The 16411-nt window shown below is 35.2% G+C and overlaps 1 protein-coding gene across 1 annotated transcript in view; it reads right to left on the bottom strand.

The window, feature by feature from the left end:
- Nucleotides 1-16411, bottom strand: part of LOC135695171 (coiled-coil and C2 domain-containing protein 2A) — a 47645-nt gene that overhangs the window by 15963 nt on the left and 15271 nt on the right. The window contains exons 19-40 of the mRNA XM_089109741.1: nt 16233-16304; nt 15853-15937; nt 14683-14764; nt 13555-13644; nt 12547-12613; nt 11807-11899; nt 11369-11453; nt 9537-9690; nt 8758-8920; nt 7447-7526; nt 6896-6954; nt 6280-6420; nt 6016-6084; nt 5504-5593; nt 4847-4938; nt 4396-4483; nt 3535-3623; nt 2781-2961; nt 2121-2230; nt 1565-1661; nt 1170-1268; nt 386-568 (exon numbers count right to left, since the gene is read on the bottom strand). Coding sequence (XP_088965867.1) covers nt 386-568; nt 1170-1268; nt 1565-1661; nt 2121-2230; nt 2781-2961; nt 3535-3623; nt 4396-4483; nt 4847-4938; nt 5504-5593; nt 6016-6084; nt 6280-6420; nt 6896-6954; nt 7447-7526; nt 8758-8920; nt 9537-9690; nt 11369-11453; nt 11807-11899; nt 12547-12613; nt 13555-13644; nt 14683-14764; nt 15853-15937; nt 16233-16304 — 2269 coding nt within the window. The remainder of the gene's footprint in view (nt 1-385; nt 569-1169; nt 1269-1564; nt 1662-2120; nt 2231-2780; nt 2962-3534; nt 3624-4395; nt 4484-4846; nt 4939-5503; nt 5594-6015; nt 6085-6279; nt 6421-6895; nt 6955-7446; nt 7527-8757; nt 8921-9536; nt 9691-11368; nt 11454-11806; nt 11900-12546; nt 12614-13554; nt 13645-14682; nt 14765-15852; nt 15938-16232; nt 16305-16411) is intronic.

The following is a 16411-nucleotide window of genomic DNA, read 5'->3' as shown; positions in this document are numbered from 1 at the left end:
AGGCTAAGAAAACAGGCTTCGCAAGAATTAACCGAATTAATGGGAACATGAAAAAGCAGGGTTTTACTGACAATTTTATAGGAAAATGTTACACAAAAACAATTAGAAAGGTAGGTTGAATATTTGGCCACAACATTCTTTAGGATAGTTAATTATTTTAAGCAATTATAATTTGTTTTCAGTTTAAATTGCTTGTGAAAAAGCCCTTGACATTGTGAATTTCCTGACACTACATAACCACTGTACTAAGTGCGGAAACAAAGAAGTGGAATTTATAAATGAATGCCCCTCTCCCTTCGGCGAAAGTGCTAACATATTCAATATAGAGAGGCATAAGAAACATGTATTTACAGCGGAAATATAATTTTTGTAAACTCATGTTCACCTTTTCAGCCAAGGGTTGAGCAGGCTGTAATTGTGGCTCAATAGTAGCGAAGACTTGGAGATAAGTCTCAGACTTGGAAGAATTGGCCTGGTTCCCCCCAGGAGCACCAAACGATATCTTATTTCTGCTTGACTGGTAACCAAGAAGAACCGGGGGTGTATTCAACCTCATCAGCCCTTTTACCTACAACACAAGCATCATCACTGTCATTTGTATACATTTTTATTATTACTAGAAGTTAACTCTTTATTCCAAATTGTTAAAACATTTTAGTGACCTTTTTATGAAGATCACGATAATCTTATAATGTAAGAAAATGAACACAATGTACAATATATAATGTACAATATATAATTTACAATATATGAGAAGGATCAAATATCTTATTACCACAACTTTGCTACATTACTGTTTCGTAGAAGTGACAACTGAATAGTTTGGTACTGTACAGTACTGATGGCGCCAATCATGACAGATAGATATATGATCTCATGTTGCTAAGAAACAATCAACGCGACACCTTCCCGACATGCATTACCTTGGCACTAGGCCGATTATATAGTGCTAGCCTTGCCTTTTCTGTTGAATCTATACGTTGTTCGATTGCACTTGTAGCTGTTGGCAATCCAGACTGGTGTTATGATTCTCAATCTTTATTGTGAAAACTTCAGAAGGTGTGGTGAGATGCTCATGGGCAAAGAGAGTTTACCCTGCGCCCAAGGATGGCTGCATAGGAAGTATAAGCCATAGGAACTTAATAGCACCGAAGTTCAAGAATACAAACCTGAGAGTTAAAGTAAATTGTTGAAAATGGAATTGATAAGCTTCCAAGCCAAAATTTCTCCACCCTTTGTTGTATGTTGGTACCGCGTTGCCTTTCGTCCTAAGAGAGCAATCAGAAAGAAGTTTCCGAACAAATTTTACAAATCTGTTTATTATGTATACCGGATTAGATGTGTACCTAGCGTGTCACTGTTTGTCAGGATTCAACAAAAGCAAACAAAATAAAAAAGGAATGGCGTCAGAAACCATCCTTGGTTAGCGTCAATGTTACTATGACGCCAAAAGTTTAAGAATGTCTTATCAAACGCCTGGAAAACCAGTGATATCTCGGTATATTGATTAATTCAATACAAAGAAATGGAGGTGGATGTCTTAGCAGCAAAACATCGCACTAACCTGCAACACGTCAACAATGACTTCATCAAATAAGTTTATGTACACATTTTCTTTAACAGTCTGCAGATTTTCTGTTGAATAATCGTTGTTTGGAGCTCTAGAAAAAAGATAGAATAGAAAATGATGAAAAAATACACACGAATTGTGTTGTCAATCAGGTTGTAACCAAGATAAGAGTATTTGCTTAGTTTTGTGGTATCGAATTAAAGAGAACATGTGATATACCTGTGATATGAAAAATATATTGATCTCCCTTTCTGGTCATTTCTAAAAGTGACCTACTTAGATTTAAAAAATAAGAAGAACTTAAGATATACCTTTGATATAAGTGTGCTACGAACTTAGATTTAGAAGAAAAGGAAACGCCACTTCATAGTACCATGGCAAGAGAGAAAACTCCTATATACTGACTATGGGTTTTGCAGTGTCAGATGAAGAACTCCCCGTCCCCCTTCAGCCTTATGGATTTCATATTAACAGCTTTTAGCATATGATGGTTTCAGAACTCCTATTGCCAATCCCTTTTCTTTAAATTGCAACAACGAAGATCACAAACCTGAACGGTATAACCAGCTCTTCGTTCCAGTTTGGCAGTGGTCCATCAGCAACGCTTGTTCTCACGAAATTTCCTTGAAACATTATTTCCACGTATGGCCGTACCAGAGACTAAAATTATGTGAATTCAAAAAGAAAATAAAGGGAAATTAAAACCAAACAAAAACGCTAAGAATTAATAATCTTGATTGCATCAATAAATATAAATTGGGGTTGAAAAACTCAAAATTGGATAGTTAAGATGAAATGTCACTCGAAATTCAAAAAGATGCCTGAAGGTTTCTCGGTGTTGCACAATTCTTGCAGAAGCATTATCTCTGATACCAAGAAAAACCCACAGAAAATTAACCTCTTTCTATGTAACCATGTAAAACCATACTTTAACAAAATCGAGAAGTGATCGACAGCGTATTGTCACTAAATAAAACTTAACGATGCGTTTTCATACTTACAAAGATCAAACAGTAATGAACAGGAGGAAAATAAAATATTTGCAGAAGAATTCATAATTTAGTGTAGTAAATGGTTTGGGACCTGGTAAATAATGACTAATGCATAGAAATAAGAGAGGACATTTTCGGCAGCGGTGTATTCTAAAGAAGCACGTCGCAGCATTCATAATAATCCACTAATGCAAACTAAAACAACATGGTGCAATTACCTCAACTCTCATTTGACCAGCATTATAACCGCCAGTTTGTTGTTGATGAGGCTGTTGAGCTGACATTCTTGAACTGTAGCTTGCCTGGAGACCACGCCCAGCAGCAGAAAACATACTGGGCTGTGCGCTGGCCATTGAGTCGCTTGGACCAGGCACGTTGTGACTTGACATCGGTGCCCGCCTGTTGAAAAAATTTATATTTCAGATATTTCATAACAACAAAGGAACGAATGGTTTAGATAGAAGAGGGAAACATTTCTAGCTTTGCAAGTGCCAACTCGGGCATATGGCCTAGATGACAGTGTGTGATCTTTTCAAAGTCGTAGAACCGTATAACCAATTAAAATACAATTTATTAAAGGTTGATGATGTGAATAAAATTGTCTTTGAGCCAATGTGGAACTAAGTTACCTAGCTCTTGCGAACCAGCTTAACTTAAATAATTGGATATTTTTCGAAAATGGTGTAAAAGAATAAGCATAATATTAGTTAGATAAATAAATAGTAATTATATTTGTAGCAAAATAAACGATCCATCATAATATCTTAATAACCACACATTTTCTTCAACTAAATTGGAATTTCAATTTCCAGCATTTAAAACTTTGTAAGGAAGCAACTTCCCAAAATTTAAGACCACACTATCACTAAAAAATGGTGTTAAAGTTACATTGGATAGAAATGCATCCTGAATTTCCTTATTTATCATAACAAAATTATTGAAAATAGTGAAATATGCTGTATTTCTACATACATGTTTCGCGATGACTCAGCCCTGATGGGAACGTCAAATGCCCGCACAATATTGATGAAAATCTTCACTTGTTTCACACTCGACAAATTCTAGGCAAAGAAGAATTTTTGGGCACAGTGTTCAAACAAAGCTGCAATTTGTGGTAAGTATCATAAATAGGAATTGGGTCAAATCAAAGTACGAAACAACGGGCTTCAGGTGGTTGCGTCATTTCTTCACATCTTTCAGGACTTGCAATTACATTCTTAAAAAAAAATTTAGTTAGTAGTTTAGGCCTTGGGGGCTAGAAAAGGAGTTGATATTGCTTGATGGTCATACTGAAAAAGAAAATTCGCACTCAAGCGAATACAACTCATTAGTAGCTCATAAGGACCTAATGGAAAAGTGAATTTATTTAATCAAGGTAAATTTAATCATCATTTAGCATGATACGTAATCTTCAGTTCTACAGTCCATCTAAAACGTCAATTTCTTTGGAAATATGGAACAATTTGGCATGCATGTGTGAATAGAAGCTCTACCAGATAAGTTTTCTTAATTTAAAATGTATAAAATTTAAAAAACAGGATCTTTTTCGTTCTAAATTCATGTTCAAGATCTTACAATTTTTCATTAATGCTTTTGCTCTTTTGGTTAAAAAATTGATTTTTTCGCGATGAAGTGGAATAGCAAGATATGCCATTTGTATCAGCTTTTAAGCTTATCAATTGGGGCCTGGGTTGAAGCGATACACAGCCATTTTATCAATTCTACACTCGTTTCTAATCTTGAAATATAAAAGTCACCATTCCTTAAGTCAGCGATCAGATTCTTTTCATCAAAGCATACAGGCAGCGTCTTACTATCAAATAGACAACTTACTTGGCCTCCTATTCGTTTCCGCTCCTTTCGTTCTGGTTTTAGGGGATGTCGTTTAGCAAAAATCTGACCGAGGCGAGCACCAAGAGTTCTACGTTGGAATAAACAATTGTTCAGACAAGTTTTACAAGTAGCAAAATTTGTTGCTGATATAACGACTATGTGTAGACTGTGGGTATTATAAGAAAAAGAAAAGGAAGTTGTTTAGCTGATACTTCTGATGGAATAGAAAATAAACAGAAAAGGGTGAGAGTGTGAAAGGACGAAAACTTTTAAATAGGCTAGATTCAAGTCCTTATTGAAATAAACAGTCTCTAATGAGTTGCATGCCTTTAAACCAACATGCCGACAACAGAGCCTTTTGACTACAAGCCAAAAATGTATCTACAAACAGTAAGATGAAATGATTAGAATTTAGATTAAGGAGATGGTATCTTAATTAAGGAGACGGTACCCAATATCTGGCACTTCATCTTCGATAACAACATCCGCAAGATCCAGTTGCCTCTTTGCTATCTGCGAGCGTGCCAGGACGTTCTTTCTTGCCTAAAATTTCCAAAGAAATATAAAGTCCATTGGTGTGAAACAAAATGACAAAGAAAAAGCTTTCTTGAAATGAAAAATAAGTTGCTAAAGTTTTAGGAAGATTTGATTATATAATCAGTCCTGGTATTAAAACTGATACCCGAAAGTAAAAAAAGTCTAGGAAAATACTCAAAAAGAGGACAGTTATGTTGTTGATGCTGTAATGATATTGTAATGTAAAATTGTAGCCCGTTGAACATTGGTTGAGTTTAAAAGTGCTTAAATGTACTTGAAGTAAAAATTTTCTTTTTTTCTTAGATGATGTAACTTATTGTTGAATTGTATGTGGCATTCATGGCGAGGACTCGGTGACCTTGTGTCTTTCCTCGCCATGAATGTCACAGCTTAATGTAATTGTAGTTTAAGTAGTTTTAGTTGTTCTTGATTGATATATATATAAAAAAAGTAAAGATTAACTAACGGTTATTGTAAATATTCTATCTGCAGTACTTCATCTGACAAAAGAATAATCTATCATATAAATGCAACGAGCGAGCATAATCCAAATGAAAAATCTTCTAAAAACCTGAGCGAGGAAATTAGAAACTCTAGCTCTATGCGATAATTCTCCCTCAGCCTCGATCTGTTCCTCTCCTTTAAGCCTCTTCTCGTACAACTAGAATAAACATCACTGTTTAAGAAATTTTCAGCGATGGCAAAGTTTTTGTTCCTTTGATTGTGTATTAAAATAGGTGTTTGCCAAAATTTGTGGGAGTTCAATTTACAAAAAAATGGCTTACAGGATAAGATATGTGATGCGAGTTTAATACACTTGCTTACTCGGTCTGATCCTAAGAGATGTTGATTTGGGAGTCTGGTTGAATCAGGGTTAAGAATGAAAAGCAACTCAGTCAAAAGGAGGATAAAAACCTCTTAACACTGTGACATGCAATCTCCGCATCGAATAGAACACTAACTCGCATTTCAAAAGTTATTCAATTGAAACTCAGCTGAAAACTAAATAGAATTAAACATCTACAAGAAAGTCACATAGAATCAAATATCTAAACACGTGAATCAATCAGGAATGAAGCAAACCTCAAACATAGAGTCTGGTATGTACTTGTCATCAGAGGGAATCATTTTCAAATTCTTGAACTCAGGAATCTGCGTGACAATATGTACAGAGGGATCATTTAATAAAGCAAAACATAGAGAGTGAGAACAACAGAAATCTAGCAGAAGGCTGAGGATCAATTTCACTGGAAAAGTGAAAATAATGGAAACATTAAACTGTGTTTCAAAGAGGGTATTTTTTAATTCCTTTTTAATCTAGAAGCCAGAGGGTATTTAAGTACTTACACCTTCATCTCTGAATTGGATCAGTTTGAATCGTTTGCAATTTTCTAGCTCCTCCTCAGTAGCAAAGTCCGTTTCTCCTTCCAGTTGATTAAGTCTGAAATATTTAGGCCTGGACAAACTATCGCCGGACGTGTTCATAACCTTTACAAATAAACAGAAAATATTGAAGGTGAAAACAATACTAAATGAAACATATTTAACATATTATAACTTAGAAAAACATTGAGAAGATAATCTAAGCAGGAATTGGGTTAGGAATTTCGATGACGTAAATGAGTTTGAACCACCAGAGTCATTTTTATCATTGGTAATCATCCTTTCAAATTTCTTCCGTCGTTTATTACCTCAACATTTAAAATCCATAAAACCTACATTAGTGAAAACTTTAGAAAATCCATTCTTGTTTATACAGATTGATTTGTCCATAAAATTTATTAGCAAGATCCAAGATCATAGAAAAGGAACCTGCACTGTAATGAAAACTGGTTAAAAAATAATCTTTAAAACAGATTTGCGAACGGTTCCCTAAGAAAGTTTGTTGGAACACATAAAAGTATCTGCAAACTGGCCTTGATGGAGATGAGGCCAAGCCCTGATATCAGTAAGAGGCTCGTACCTTTGCCAGATTGATGATGTCAGCATTAGTTGGATCGTTAGGGTCCAGGTTTGCTTCGGCTAAAAAGAATTAATACAGTAATTTTAAAGAAATTAAAAAGCAGTTTAAAATGATGTTTCAAAAGATGGATTTCTAGCAGTTGAAATAGAACTAATTTTTGGCTGACTTCAGGACACAGGAAAGTCCCACAAAGGAACAATATCAGATAAACGTTACTCGAGTATGATTAAAAATGAATCAAACTTCCTGGTAGCGAAATGTTAGAATAAACAGAGGATTGCTACAGTACGAAAAAAATAAGAAACATGATGCAATATATTTCTCTCTATATGTGTCTAGCATAACACAATTAATAGATTTTGAACTTTTTCTTCTACACGTGCAAGAGGAAACTCTTGCTTAAAGCACTAGTAGATCAATGAGTTTAAAGATTATCCCGACAGGTTTATTCAAAAGCTGTCAGAAACTTATGCAGTAATGGAAAAGGACGCTTTGAGAAAGCAGATTGTAGTGAAAACATGTCAGGGATTATATTCAATACTCTAACATACATATCCAAGAAACGAGCATTTCCATGTCAATAACGCCAGCCGCTCCCAGAGCAGACAGGGCATCGTGGTGTTTGATTCGGCTAAAACGAGCAGACGAAGAAAGTACAAACCGTAATGCAAATGAAAGTGGCATGACATGACATGACATGACATGACATGTCATGACACAAAGTGGCACGTCACGGTATGACATGACATTAGAATACACTACATGACGCGACTCGACGCGACATGACATGATATCACATACGAACATATAAAAAAACGATATTATAACAACGCAAATCAATAACAATATGCAACATACTAAAAAACAAAAATGACAGAAAGCAACAAATCCTAGCGTGATACTAAAATATGTCTTTGAAAATGTTTATACAAAATCCAAGAATATAGACGAAGCAAGACTTTTTCTACTAGCTTCGTTAATTGGTAGAAAAAAATACCAGAGACAGAAAAAATTGACTAAAAAGATGAAATGAAACCAAACAATTTTTAGTCCTTATTTTACTATCAACTTTAATCTGAAATTTAAGCAGGGCTTTGAAAAATACTTCAGGTAATGCTACATAGTGCGACACAAAAAAATGCTCTGGATATACAGTATTCTCTCCAATTAACAGACACTCTAAAAAGCGGACACCTCTGATTAGCGGACAAATTTTTTCTGGTCGTTTCATAAAAAACTTTCTACAAAGCGGACACTTAAGTAGCGGACACTCTTATTAACGGACATTATTTTTTGCACAAAATAGTCAATTTGGCTTTTCTTTCCAATTAGCGGACATTACAAAAAAGTTAGGAGCCAGCAAACAAAAAACTTAGACGAATGAATATTTGTTTAAATATTTATTTCAAACACTTTGACTTCTGCCAATATAGTTGGTTTTTACAGCTTTGAGCTTCTTTACAACCCAGTTTACTAACTTTTCTTGTCCATGAAAGTGGTAAATTACTGGAATCTCCAGACCATAGCCACTCCCACGATTCAACCTCTTTCCAATAACTTCCTCCGATTGGGGGCTAGATACTTCCGACGGAGGGGATGTAGCCCTTCCCTAGCGCCACCATTGATTATACCTTTTAAATACAAAACTCGGGTCCATTTTCAAATTTGGGACTTACATTGCAAAACTTTCCAAAAGGCGGACATTTCCAATTAGCGGACACCTTGATCGTACCCCGACGGTGTCCGCTAATTGAAAAGAAGACTATAAATACATATTTCGAAATATGTCAGAGAAACACATAATTTGGGATTTGTAAATAATTGAGTTAGTCGATTTAGAAAATTGAAGATTCGTAACAAACCTCTGTCCGGGAGTTTTCCCATGGGTTCTAGAGGGTGGAGCCATTGGTTTGCCATCGTCATCAATACCCCAAGAGACATTCGAGTAGAGAATGCCAGAAGTTAATAATGTGACGGGCTGTTCCTGTTCAGCCTCTTGTTGAATATTTAGATCGACGTTGACACCTTAAAAGCAACATCGTTGGAGCATAAGACAGCTTTAATTTGGTTATGTCTAGGCAATGTCTTAACATAATTATTTTTCAAAGGTAAAGGCGTGAATATAAGTGTAACGACTCAAAGATGTCACGGAAAAAGCTTTCAAATGTCAGGAGTTAAAAATGATGCAATGAATGTTTATATTTTAAATTTAAGTGGCTACAATATCGATAATTGCCTATTTGGTTTGTCAGACGAAAACATTGCCTTGAATATTTCAATGAGATGACTGGAACGCAATATGCGAGATTATTATCCAAGTTGTGTCACAGAAGATCCATTCCCTGGTTCGTTTTCAAACTCTTCGTTTGAATATCTTTCAAATTACTTTTAGATCTCACTAAAGGTCATGAACAAAAACGTCTTATTTTTGCAGTTCAAATGAATAGTTGCCTTTGACCAAATAGTTTTTGTAATAAACTAGTTCGAATTTATTATGCATACTTTAATTTTGCTCACATAAAGGTTTCTTTAAATAGCAAAATATCATATCAGTAAGATGGTAATATTAAATTTTCAAAGCGTGAAGTGAATATAAAAGTACAAGGTGCAATATTGAACGATCTTGCATCTTTTGACATACCACTGCCAACTGCAGAATGTTTGTAAGCGAGAAAGCGATCGCTACTGAACTCAAACGGTTCAACATCAACTGTTCCGGACACCATTGAAGCTTCCGGAATAGGAACAAATAGGTCAGCAATCAAAGTGTTTGCCCAGCCAGTACTGTCGAATATCTGTTAGAAAGTAACATTTTATAGTAATTGTGGAAAAAAATAAATTCATGCAAAGCAAAGCAAAGCAAAGCAAATCAAAGCAAAGCAACGAAAAAGCAAAGCAAATCAAAGCAAATCAAAGCAAATCAAAGCAAATCAAAGCAAAGCAAAGCAAAGCAAAGCAAAGCAAAGCAAAGCAAAGCAAAGCAAAGCAAGGCAAAGCAAGGCAAAGCAAAGCAAAGCAAATCAAAGCAAAGCAAATCAAAGCAAAGCAAAGCAAAGCAAATCAAATCAAAGCAAAGCAAAGCAAAGCAAAGCAAATCAAAGCAAATCAAAGCAAAGCAAAGCAAAGCAAAGCAAAGCAAAGCAAAGCAAATCAAAGCAAATCAAAGCAAAGCAAAGCAAATCAAAGCAAATCAAAGCAAAGCAAAGCAAAGCAAAGCAAATCAAAGCAAATCAAAGCAAAGCAAATCAAAGCAAAGCAAAGCAAAGCAAAGCAAATCAAAGCAAATCAAAGCAAAGCAAAGCAAAGCAAAGCAAAGCAAAGCAAAGCAAAGCAAATCAAAGCAAATCAAAGCAAAGCAAATCAAAGCAAATCAAAGCAAAGCAAAGCAAAGCAAAGCAAAGCAAATAAAAGCAAAGCAAATCAAAGCAAAGCAAAGCAAAGCAAAGCAAAGCAAAGCAAAGCAAAGCAAAGCAAAGCAAAGCAAAGCAAAGCAAAGCAAAGCAAAGCAAATCAAAGCAAATCAAAGCAAATCAAAGCAAAGCAAAGCAAAGCAAAGCAAAGCAAAGCAAAGCAAAGCAAAGAAAAGCTAAGCAAAGCAAAGCAAAGCAAAGCAAAGCAACATTATAATTCTTTCCAATACAGGCACGAATGTTTGCTGGAACTTTTAAAAAGTAAATGTGAATTAGGAGACGTAACTTTATGATATCACATGCTTTACTTTTCAAAACGATATCAACTTTTAACTTGGGAAAAACTTATGATTTCAAAAGCCTTTAGCCTTCCAAGAACTGGAATCTGATTTAACTACAAAACTGGATGTGGTGTTATTAAAATTTGAGTTCCCTTGCTTTCAAATTTGATATCCGAAGGCTTTTCATGACAACATTGCTACAGCATTAGATGAAGTTGCAAAAAATAGCTGCAACGATATCTAAAAGGATCCCCTGTAATCCATAGAGGAATCATTTCACAGTACGAAAATTTTGCAATCAAGACGAAACCCTTTTCAAGACAAGTATAAAAGCGTTGTAGCACTCATTAAAGAAGTCCATAGATAGAAAGGAATGCGTTGCAAAGTAGTATGAAAGCATTTAATATTTCTCAATCTCCACTAACATTTTTACATAAAAACATAATAACTCGTACTTTACTATCTTTATGAATACACATTGTGTTTAGAAAAATGCAATAGGAACTCTGGGACTCTTGCCAAGCCCAGGACTCTTTGGATTTATAACTGATTTCTAATGCTTTTGATATTGTTAGCCTTGGTTGTTGATCTTCCGTGCATAGAAAAAAATAGACACGTCTCTTTCTCTAAATAAACTTTTATAAAACGACTCTATAAGAGCCAAAATATTCTAAAACCTATAAATTGATCCTTAAATAACTTAAAAAACCACATAAAAAATTAAAACAAAAATTCTTTATAAACTAGGAAGTCATATACGGTAGCAAATGCCACGCTCTAACCTGCAGTTTTATGCTCTCCGGCCACTGCAAAACTTGCACATTTAAGATTTCCCCAAAATGTATCCTAAAATCTGATGCCAGAGACCTGATAAACAAAGAATTAAGAATGATAATTCAAACATATATTTTCAGGAATACAATCTGGGTTAAAGAGATTAAAAATATTTTCAACAGTAAAGTTTCCAACATTAATTATTATCATTACAATCAACTTTGTTAGAAATCAAGGTAAAATATCAGAGGATCTCCACCTAACAGGACAGGTTTGGGATACCAGCATATTAAAAAACTGTAATTAAATATCTCAAGAGAAGATACAAAGAGAAAATCACTGAGAATTTGATGGAACAAGCCACCTTTGGATGAATCTCGAGAAAACAAGAAATGCTGAAAATAGTTAGAGGTTGCAGAGATGATAATTGAAAATGTTTCCCATACTTGACGACTGTTCTTGATACTTCCTTGTCGTTAAACATCACCTTCACGTGATATTTTGCGTTCTTTATTTCAGCTCTACGTAGCTGTTCGTTCCTAAACCGAGAAAAATATCAAATATCTAAGTAATTTTTGTTAAAGCGACGAAAAAATTCGTGTTGTTATGTATTATGATCAAATTAGGTTTTTCTAGAGATTTAACGAGCCCTAGTTAGTAGGAAGAGCAGATTTTCACTTGCAAAACAGTTCTCCGAGATGTTCTTTGCAAGTTTCTTGTCATATGGCAAGAATCGTAAAACTTCATGAGACATACTATTTAAATATGCACGTGAAGGATGTTGTTTTCCAATTTGCTGCTCTTACATAGATAGAAAATTGTTGATAGTCAAAAAACAGAGTGGCTAAAGCCTATTTGACGTGATTAATGAAAAAGCCCAAATAAAACCGCGAAATACCTCGAAAAGGGAAAAATCCAGTTATATCAACTTCAAATTGGTTGAGATACTGGAAGTGAAAGACCTTTGTTTTGCTAAAGAATTGCCATAATTTTTAAGAATGACGACCGAACCAAAGTTACTTCATTAGCAAAAACATCTGTTCATAACTATTGATTAGTCACTCCCTTGCTAGACTCACTCCACGAGCCTCTGTTTCGATACTGCCTCATTTTAAGGTCGCTACAACACTGCGAGGCAGTAACGAAGGATTGGCTCACTGATGATCATGAAAGAGAGGCTTCCTACCTTGGACACTGCTCTGTAGGAGTGACATTTGCACCTGTTTGTAATTCTGGCGTAAGAATTGCCTCACCTGAGATGCGGAGAAAAATTTTAGTTTCAATACATACATATTTCAGGTTACACTAGATATCGGCGTGCATACTGCAATGTTACATGGCTGGGTTACTGTACAGAGACTGCAAACTTTATACAAAAACGTTTGGTGCAGGTTTACTCGAAAGGAAGGGGCAGATACGGTACACAAAAATCAGTACGCAAGTAACCTGTTTCAATAGTTAGGAAAATGTACTATTCATTTAAACAGGGCATTGAAAAATTTTCTTCTCCCTGCGACCGGAGGAAAATCACGCATAAATTTTCTGCCAGAATGGAAAGATAAAGAAAGGGTCAGTTTCCAACAACCGTGATGATGTCTCACCAGTTTTACAACCTTGAAAGCTACATTTATAAAAGTTCTAGCAATTTTACTACCATTTCAAATTCATTTTCTGATTTTGTGACTAAAAATTATTATTTATTCATTAACACCTAAATTGATCTGGAATAGGATCTTAGCAATGATATAATCTCCTTCAATCCAGAGAACATTCTTAAAACAGATGAGAGACTGTAAATTCTCATCAAACAAGTATCTTCAAAAACAATTCAAGGGTTCGTAGGTAGGAAAATCAATCAAACTGTACAAGGGACCTACAAAGATTAATTACTTTTGTCTTCGTATCTTTCTTTTGATGAACATGAAGGAAACAAAGGTATTCTTGCAAAAGGGTATATTGTAAAAAATTTCCGGCAGAACTTTATGCATGAAAAGATTTCCTGCGACCGACCGGTCACATAGTCGGGTGGGATTTCATGCCCTGACTCTAAACATACTTACATTGTTGTTTAGTCGATTTTCATCTTTGACATTTGAAATTTAAAATATAATTCAACTTTGATATGCCTGGTTCTGCAGACTTCATATAAGAGAGAAGATCAAAATTTTTATTAAGCATTAGTCAATATTGATACCTGGCCTCCTTCTGCAACGCTTCAGCCTCTCTTCAATGGATGCCAATGCAGCGCCTTCATCAAAATCAGGGGGTGGTTCGGGCCTTGGCACTGTATGAGAAAATAGACGAAATATTAATGGATTCATGAAGGATGAAAGGAAAGGTAAAAGCTTAATACTACAAATTTCTGAAGATAATTAGTCTTTAGCATTCACGAAAGAGCATTGGAGCTGTTAGGACTAAATAACCAATTTATAAAGTCTCACATCCAGCCCATCAACCATTCACAAAAGTCACAAACGAATGACTTTCATAATGACAAACACAAGATAAACACAGAAGAACAACTAGCTTAGGGGTCAGGATTACTTTGTCATCATGACAATGAACAACACCTTAATTATTGTAGGCGAAGTTGACGATTAAAACTATGGACAGTTTCTAACTTTAGATATGGAACTGAAAGAGTTTATAGGTTTGAAGACAATAGATTGATACGCAGGCAAGATGTCTTAAGTAAATAAACTATTCAAATAAGCTATTGGTACCACGAAAGTGGAAGTAAGGACGGAAAAGTGGAAACAGAAAGAGCTCATTTTCTCTCTTTGGCTCTCTAACTAAGTGGAAGGTTAGTAGTCCCTGATTGGTCAAAAACATGAAACCAATCCAACTTTGCTCCTCTCGTGCCACTTTCGATCCGAATCTGGATATAAACTTTCTGCTTGACTTGAGCCATTATCGACGTTTATATTCGGAAAAGTGCCGGAAGAAAAGTATTCTAATTTGCTATGTCTTTGCTTTTCAGCGCTATCTTAAAAAATGGTTACGTTTAATTTAACACACTCTTCGTTTCCAGGGAATGCGCGTTTTTGTCTTGGAAAAGGTTTACGCTTATATGGACCCTGATAGTTGATAGGCCTCCTTCCAAGCACTTTTTAGACACAGCCTGCTTGCCTTTTAGAGCATTGTAGGCAACCACAACAGCTTTTTGATAAAATCTGTAAGTTTTCATTGCAATAATTTAGGCTCAATTTTTTATTGATTTTGGCTCGATTGTTTGACTTGAAATTTGGACTTGACCTAACTAAGAAAAAAGGAAGATTCTAACAACATTGAAAACAATAGGACTAAGGTTTTGTTGTCATACATGGTTCGGTTTCTTCATTTCCAAGTTCAGCGAGATCTGGGTTCGCTTGGCTTTGTTCAAGTCGCCTCTGAGCTTTGCGTTTCTAGAAGAGGTGAAGCCATATTAGTGCCAGTTAAGCTTATTTAAGAAGTTACATTTATAGACAGAATGGATTTTTTTCTCAAAAAGTTAGTTTTTGAAAAACGAAAGATAGCAACAATTCAGATTTTTTCGTAATTCGAAAAGGATCCATCGTAATTTGATTAACACGTTTCATCTTATTTTTATTAATAAACTCACCAAAACAAAGACAAAACTATAATCTTGCTACAAGCAACAGCCTAAATTCTTGAAACTAGACATAATTTATAACAGGACAAATTTTTGAACATTGTCGATAATCGCAATGGTTTGAGTAGGAAAACATTTCGATTCATCTTATGCGCTAAAACATTACGAAATGAGACACTGTCCACAGAATACATTACACTTCACTTAATCCAATCCACCATCTTGAAAAGCAACACGTGAAAGATGAAACAATTCTTAACAGTCACTTCGGCACCAATCGTACCAGAAAGGCTTGCTTTGCTTAGATCATCTGATCTATTGCTAATATCATCAAATTAGTGAGTAGCTAAAACAACCACAGAAAACAACTGAGCAACTGAGAAACAGGGCAACAGATTGTGGATTTGTTGTGTTTGTGAGCAACAAGATCTCCTCAAAGCCATGTCAGTCAGTCACTACAGAGGTTCCGAGAAAAACTACTGGTATCATGAATTGCGACAGAAGTCTGCAACCTTTCCAGACTTGCTCCTCCCATCACCAAAATTATGTAAATGTTTAGACTGGAGAGTGGATGTTGTTATAAGATCTATGATAATACTTTCAAAATGGCGCCGAGCCCAAAGTTAATGCCAAGTTCATTGTGAACAGAGACTTTTAGTCGAGTAAAGTCTAAAAAGAAATTATTTTTTCTTGATGTGTGCACCGGGAAGACCGGTTTATCATACTGGAATAGAAAAAACCTGGCTTGTAAAACAAAATTTGTCTATCTAAAATTTAACATTCATAGACATAAATTAATAATATAATGAAGAACACGCCTATTTGACAACTAATCGCAGATATGATTTGCAAAGAAAATTCATAGTCATTATTGGACAGCAGGGAAGCGAAATGCATTACCCTCAGTTTCATTTGTTTCTTCCATTCTAACATTTGTCTCTCATATTCGCCATATTTATCTTTGTATTGCTCTTCATAGTCTTGTCTATGCAAAGCAAACGACAATAGTTTTTAAAAACAAGAAACAGGTGGTATATAAGTAAGTCACTGGTTTAACATAGCATTGGCAGCCGATAGGGAATTATAGAGGGACGTAGACCTATAAATCATTACTAGAAACATGGACATCTGGTGTTTGCTAGCAATGGGTATATATATCGGGATCATAAATTCGAATCCTTATTGGCCTGAGGTTCTACCTCACTAGCAACCTATGTGCATATAGAAATTTGAAATTCAGTGCATATCAATTGTTCTAATAACGCGCTAATAGAAAATACCTGTGCTCTTGAAGTTCTTCGTTTACGTCTTTTAAGTACGATTGCCTTTCTTCATCTTTATTCGTTGCTTGTCTAAAAATATTGCTACTTAATTACGAACTGTATGGTATAAACATTATCTGCATGTTTGAAAATTGCTTCATTTTTTCGACCAATATGTGGCCACTTTCCTACTTATC

The sequence above is a fragment of the Rhopilema esculentum genome, chromosome 8 (genome assembly GCF_057945365.1).
Source record: "Rhopilema esculentum isolate cy_ngs chromosome 8, ASM5794536v1, whole genome shotgun sequence".
Lineage (NCBI taxonomy): Eukaryota > Metazoa > Cnidaria > Scyphozoa > Rhizostomeae > Rhizostomatidae > Rhopilema > Rhopilema esculentum.
Note: the sequence above shows the minus strand (reverse complement) of the source record. Positions and strands in the feature narration are given on the sequence as shown.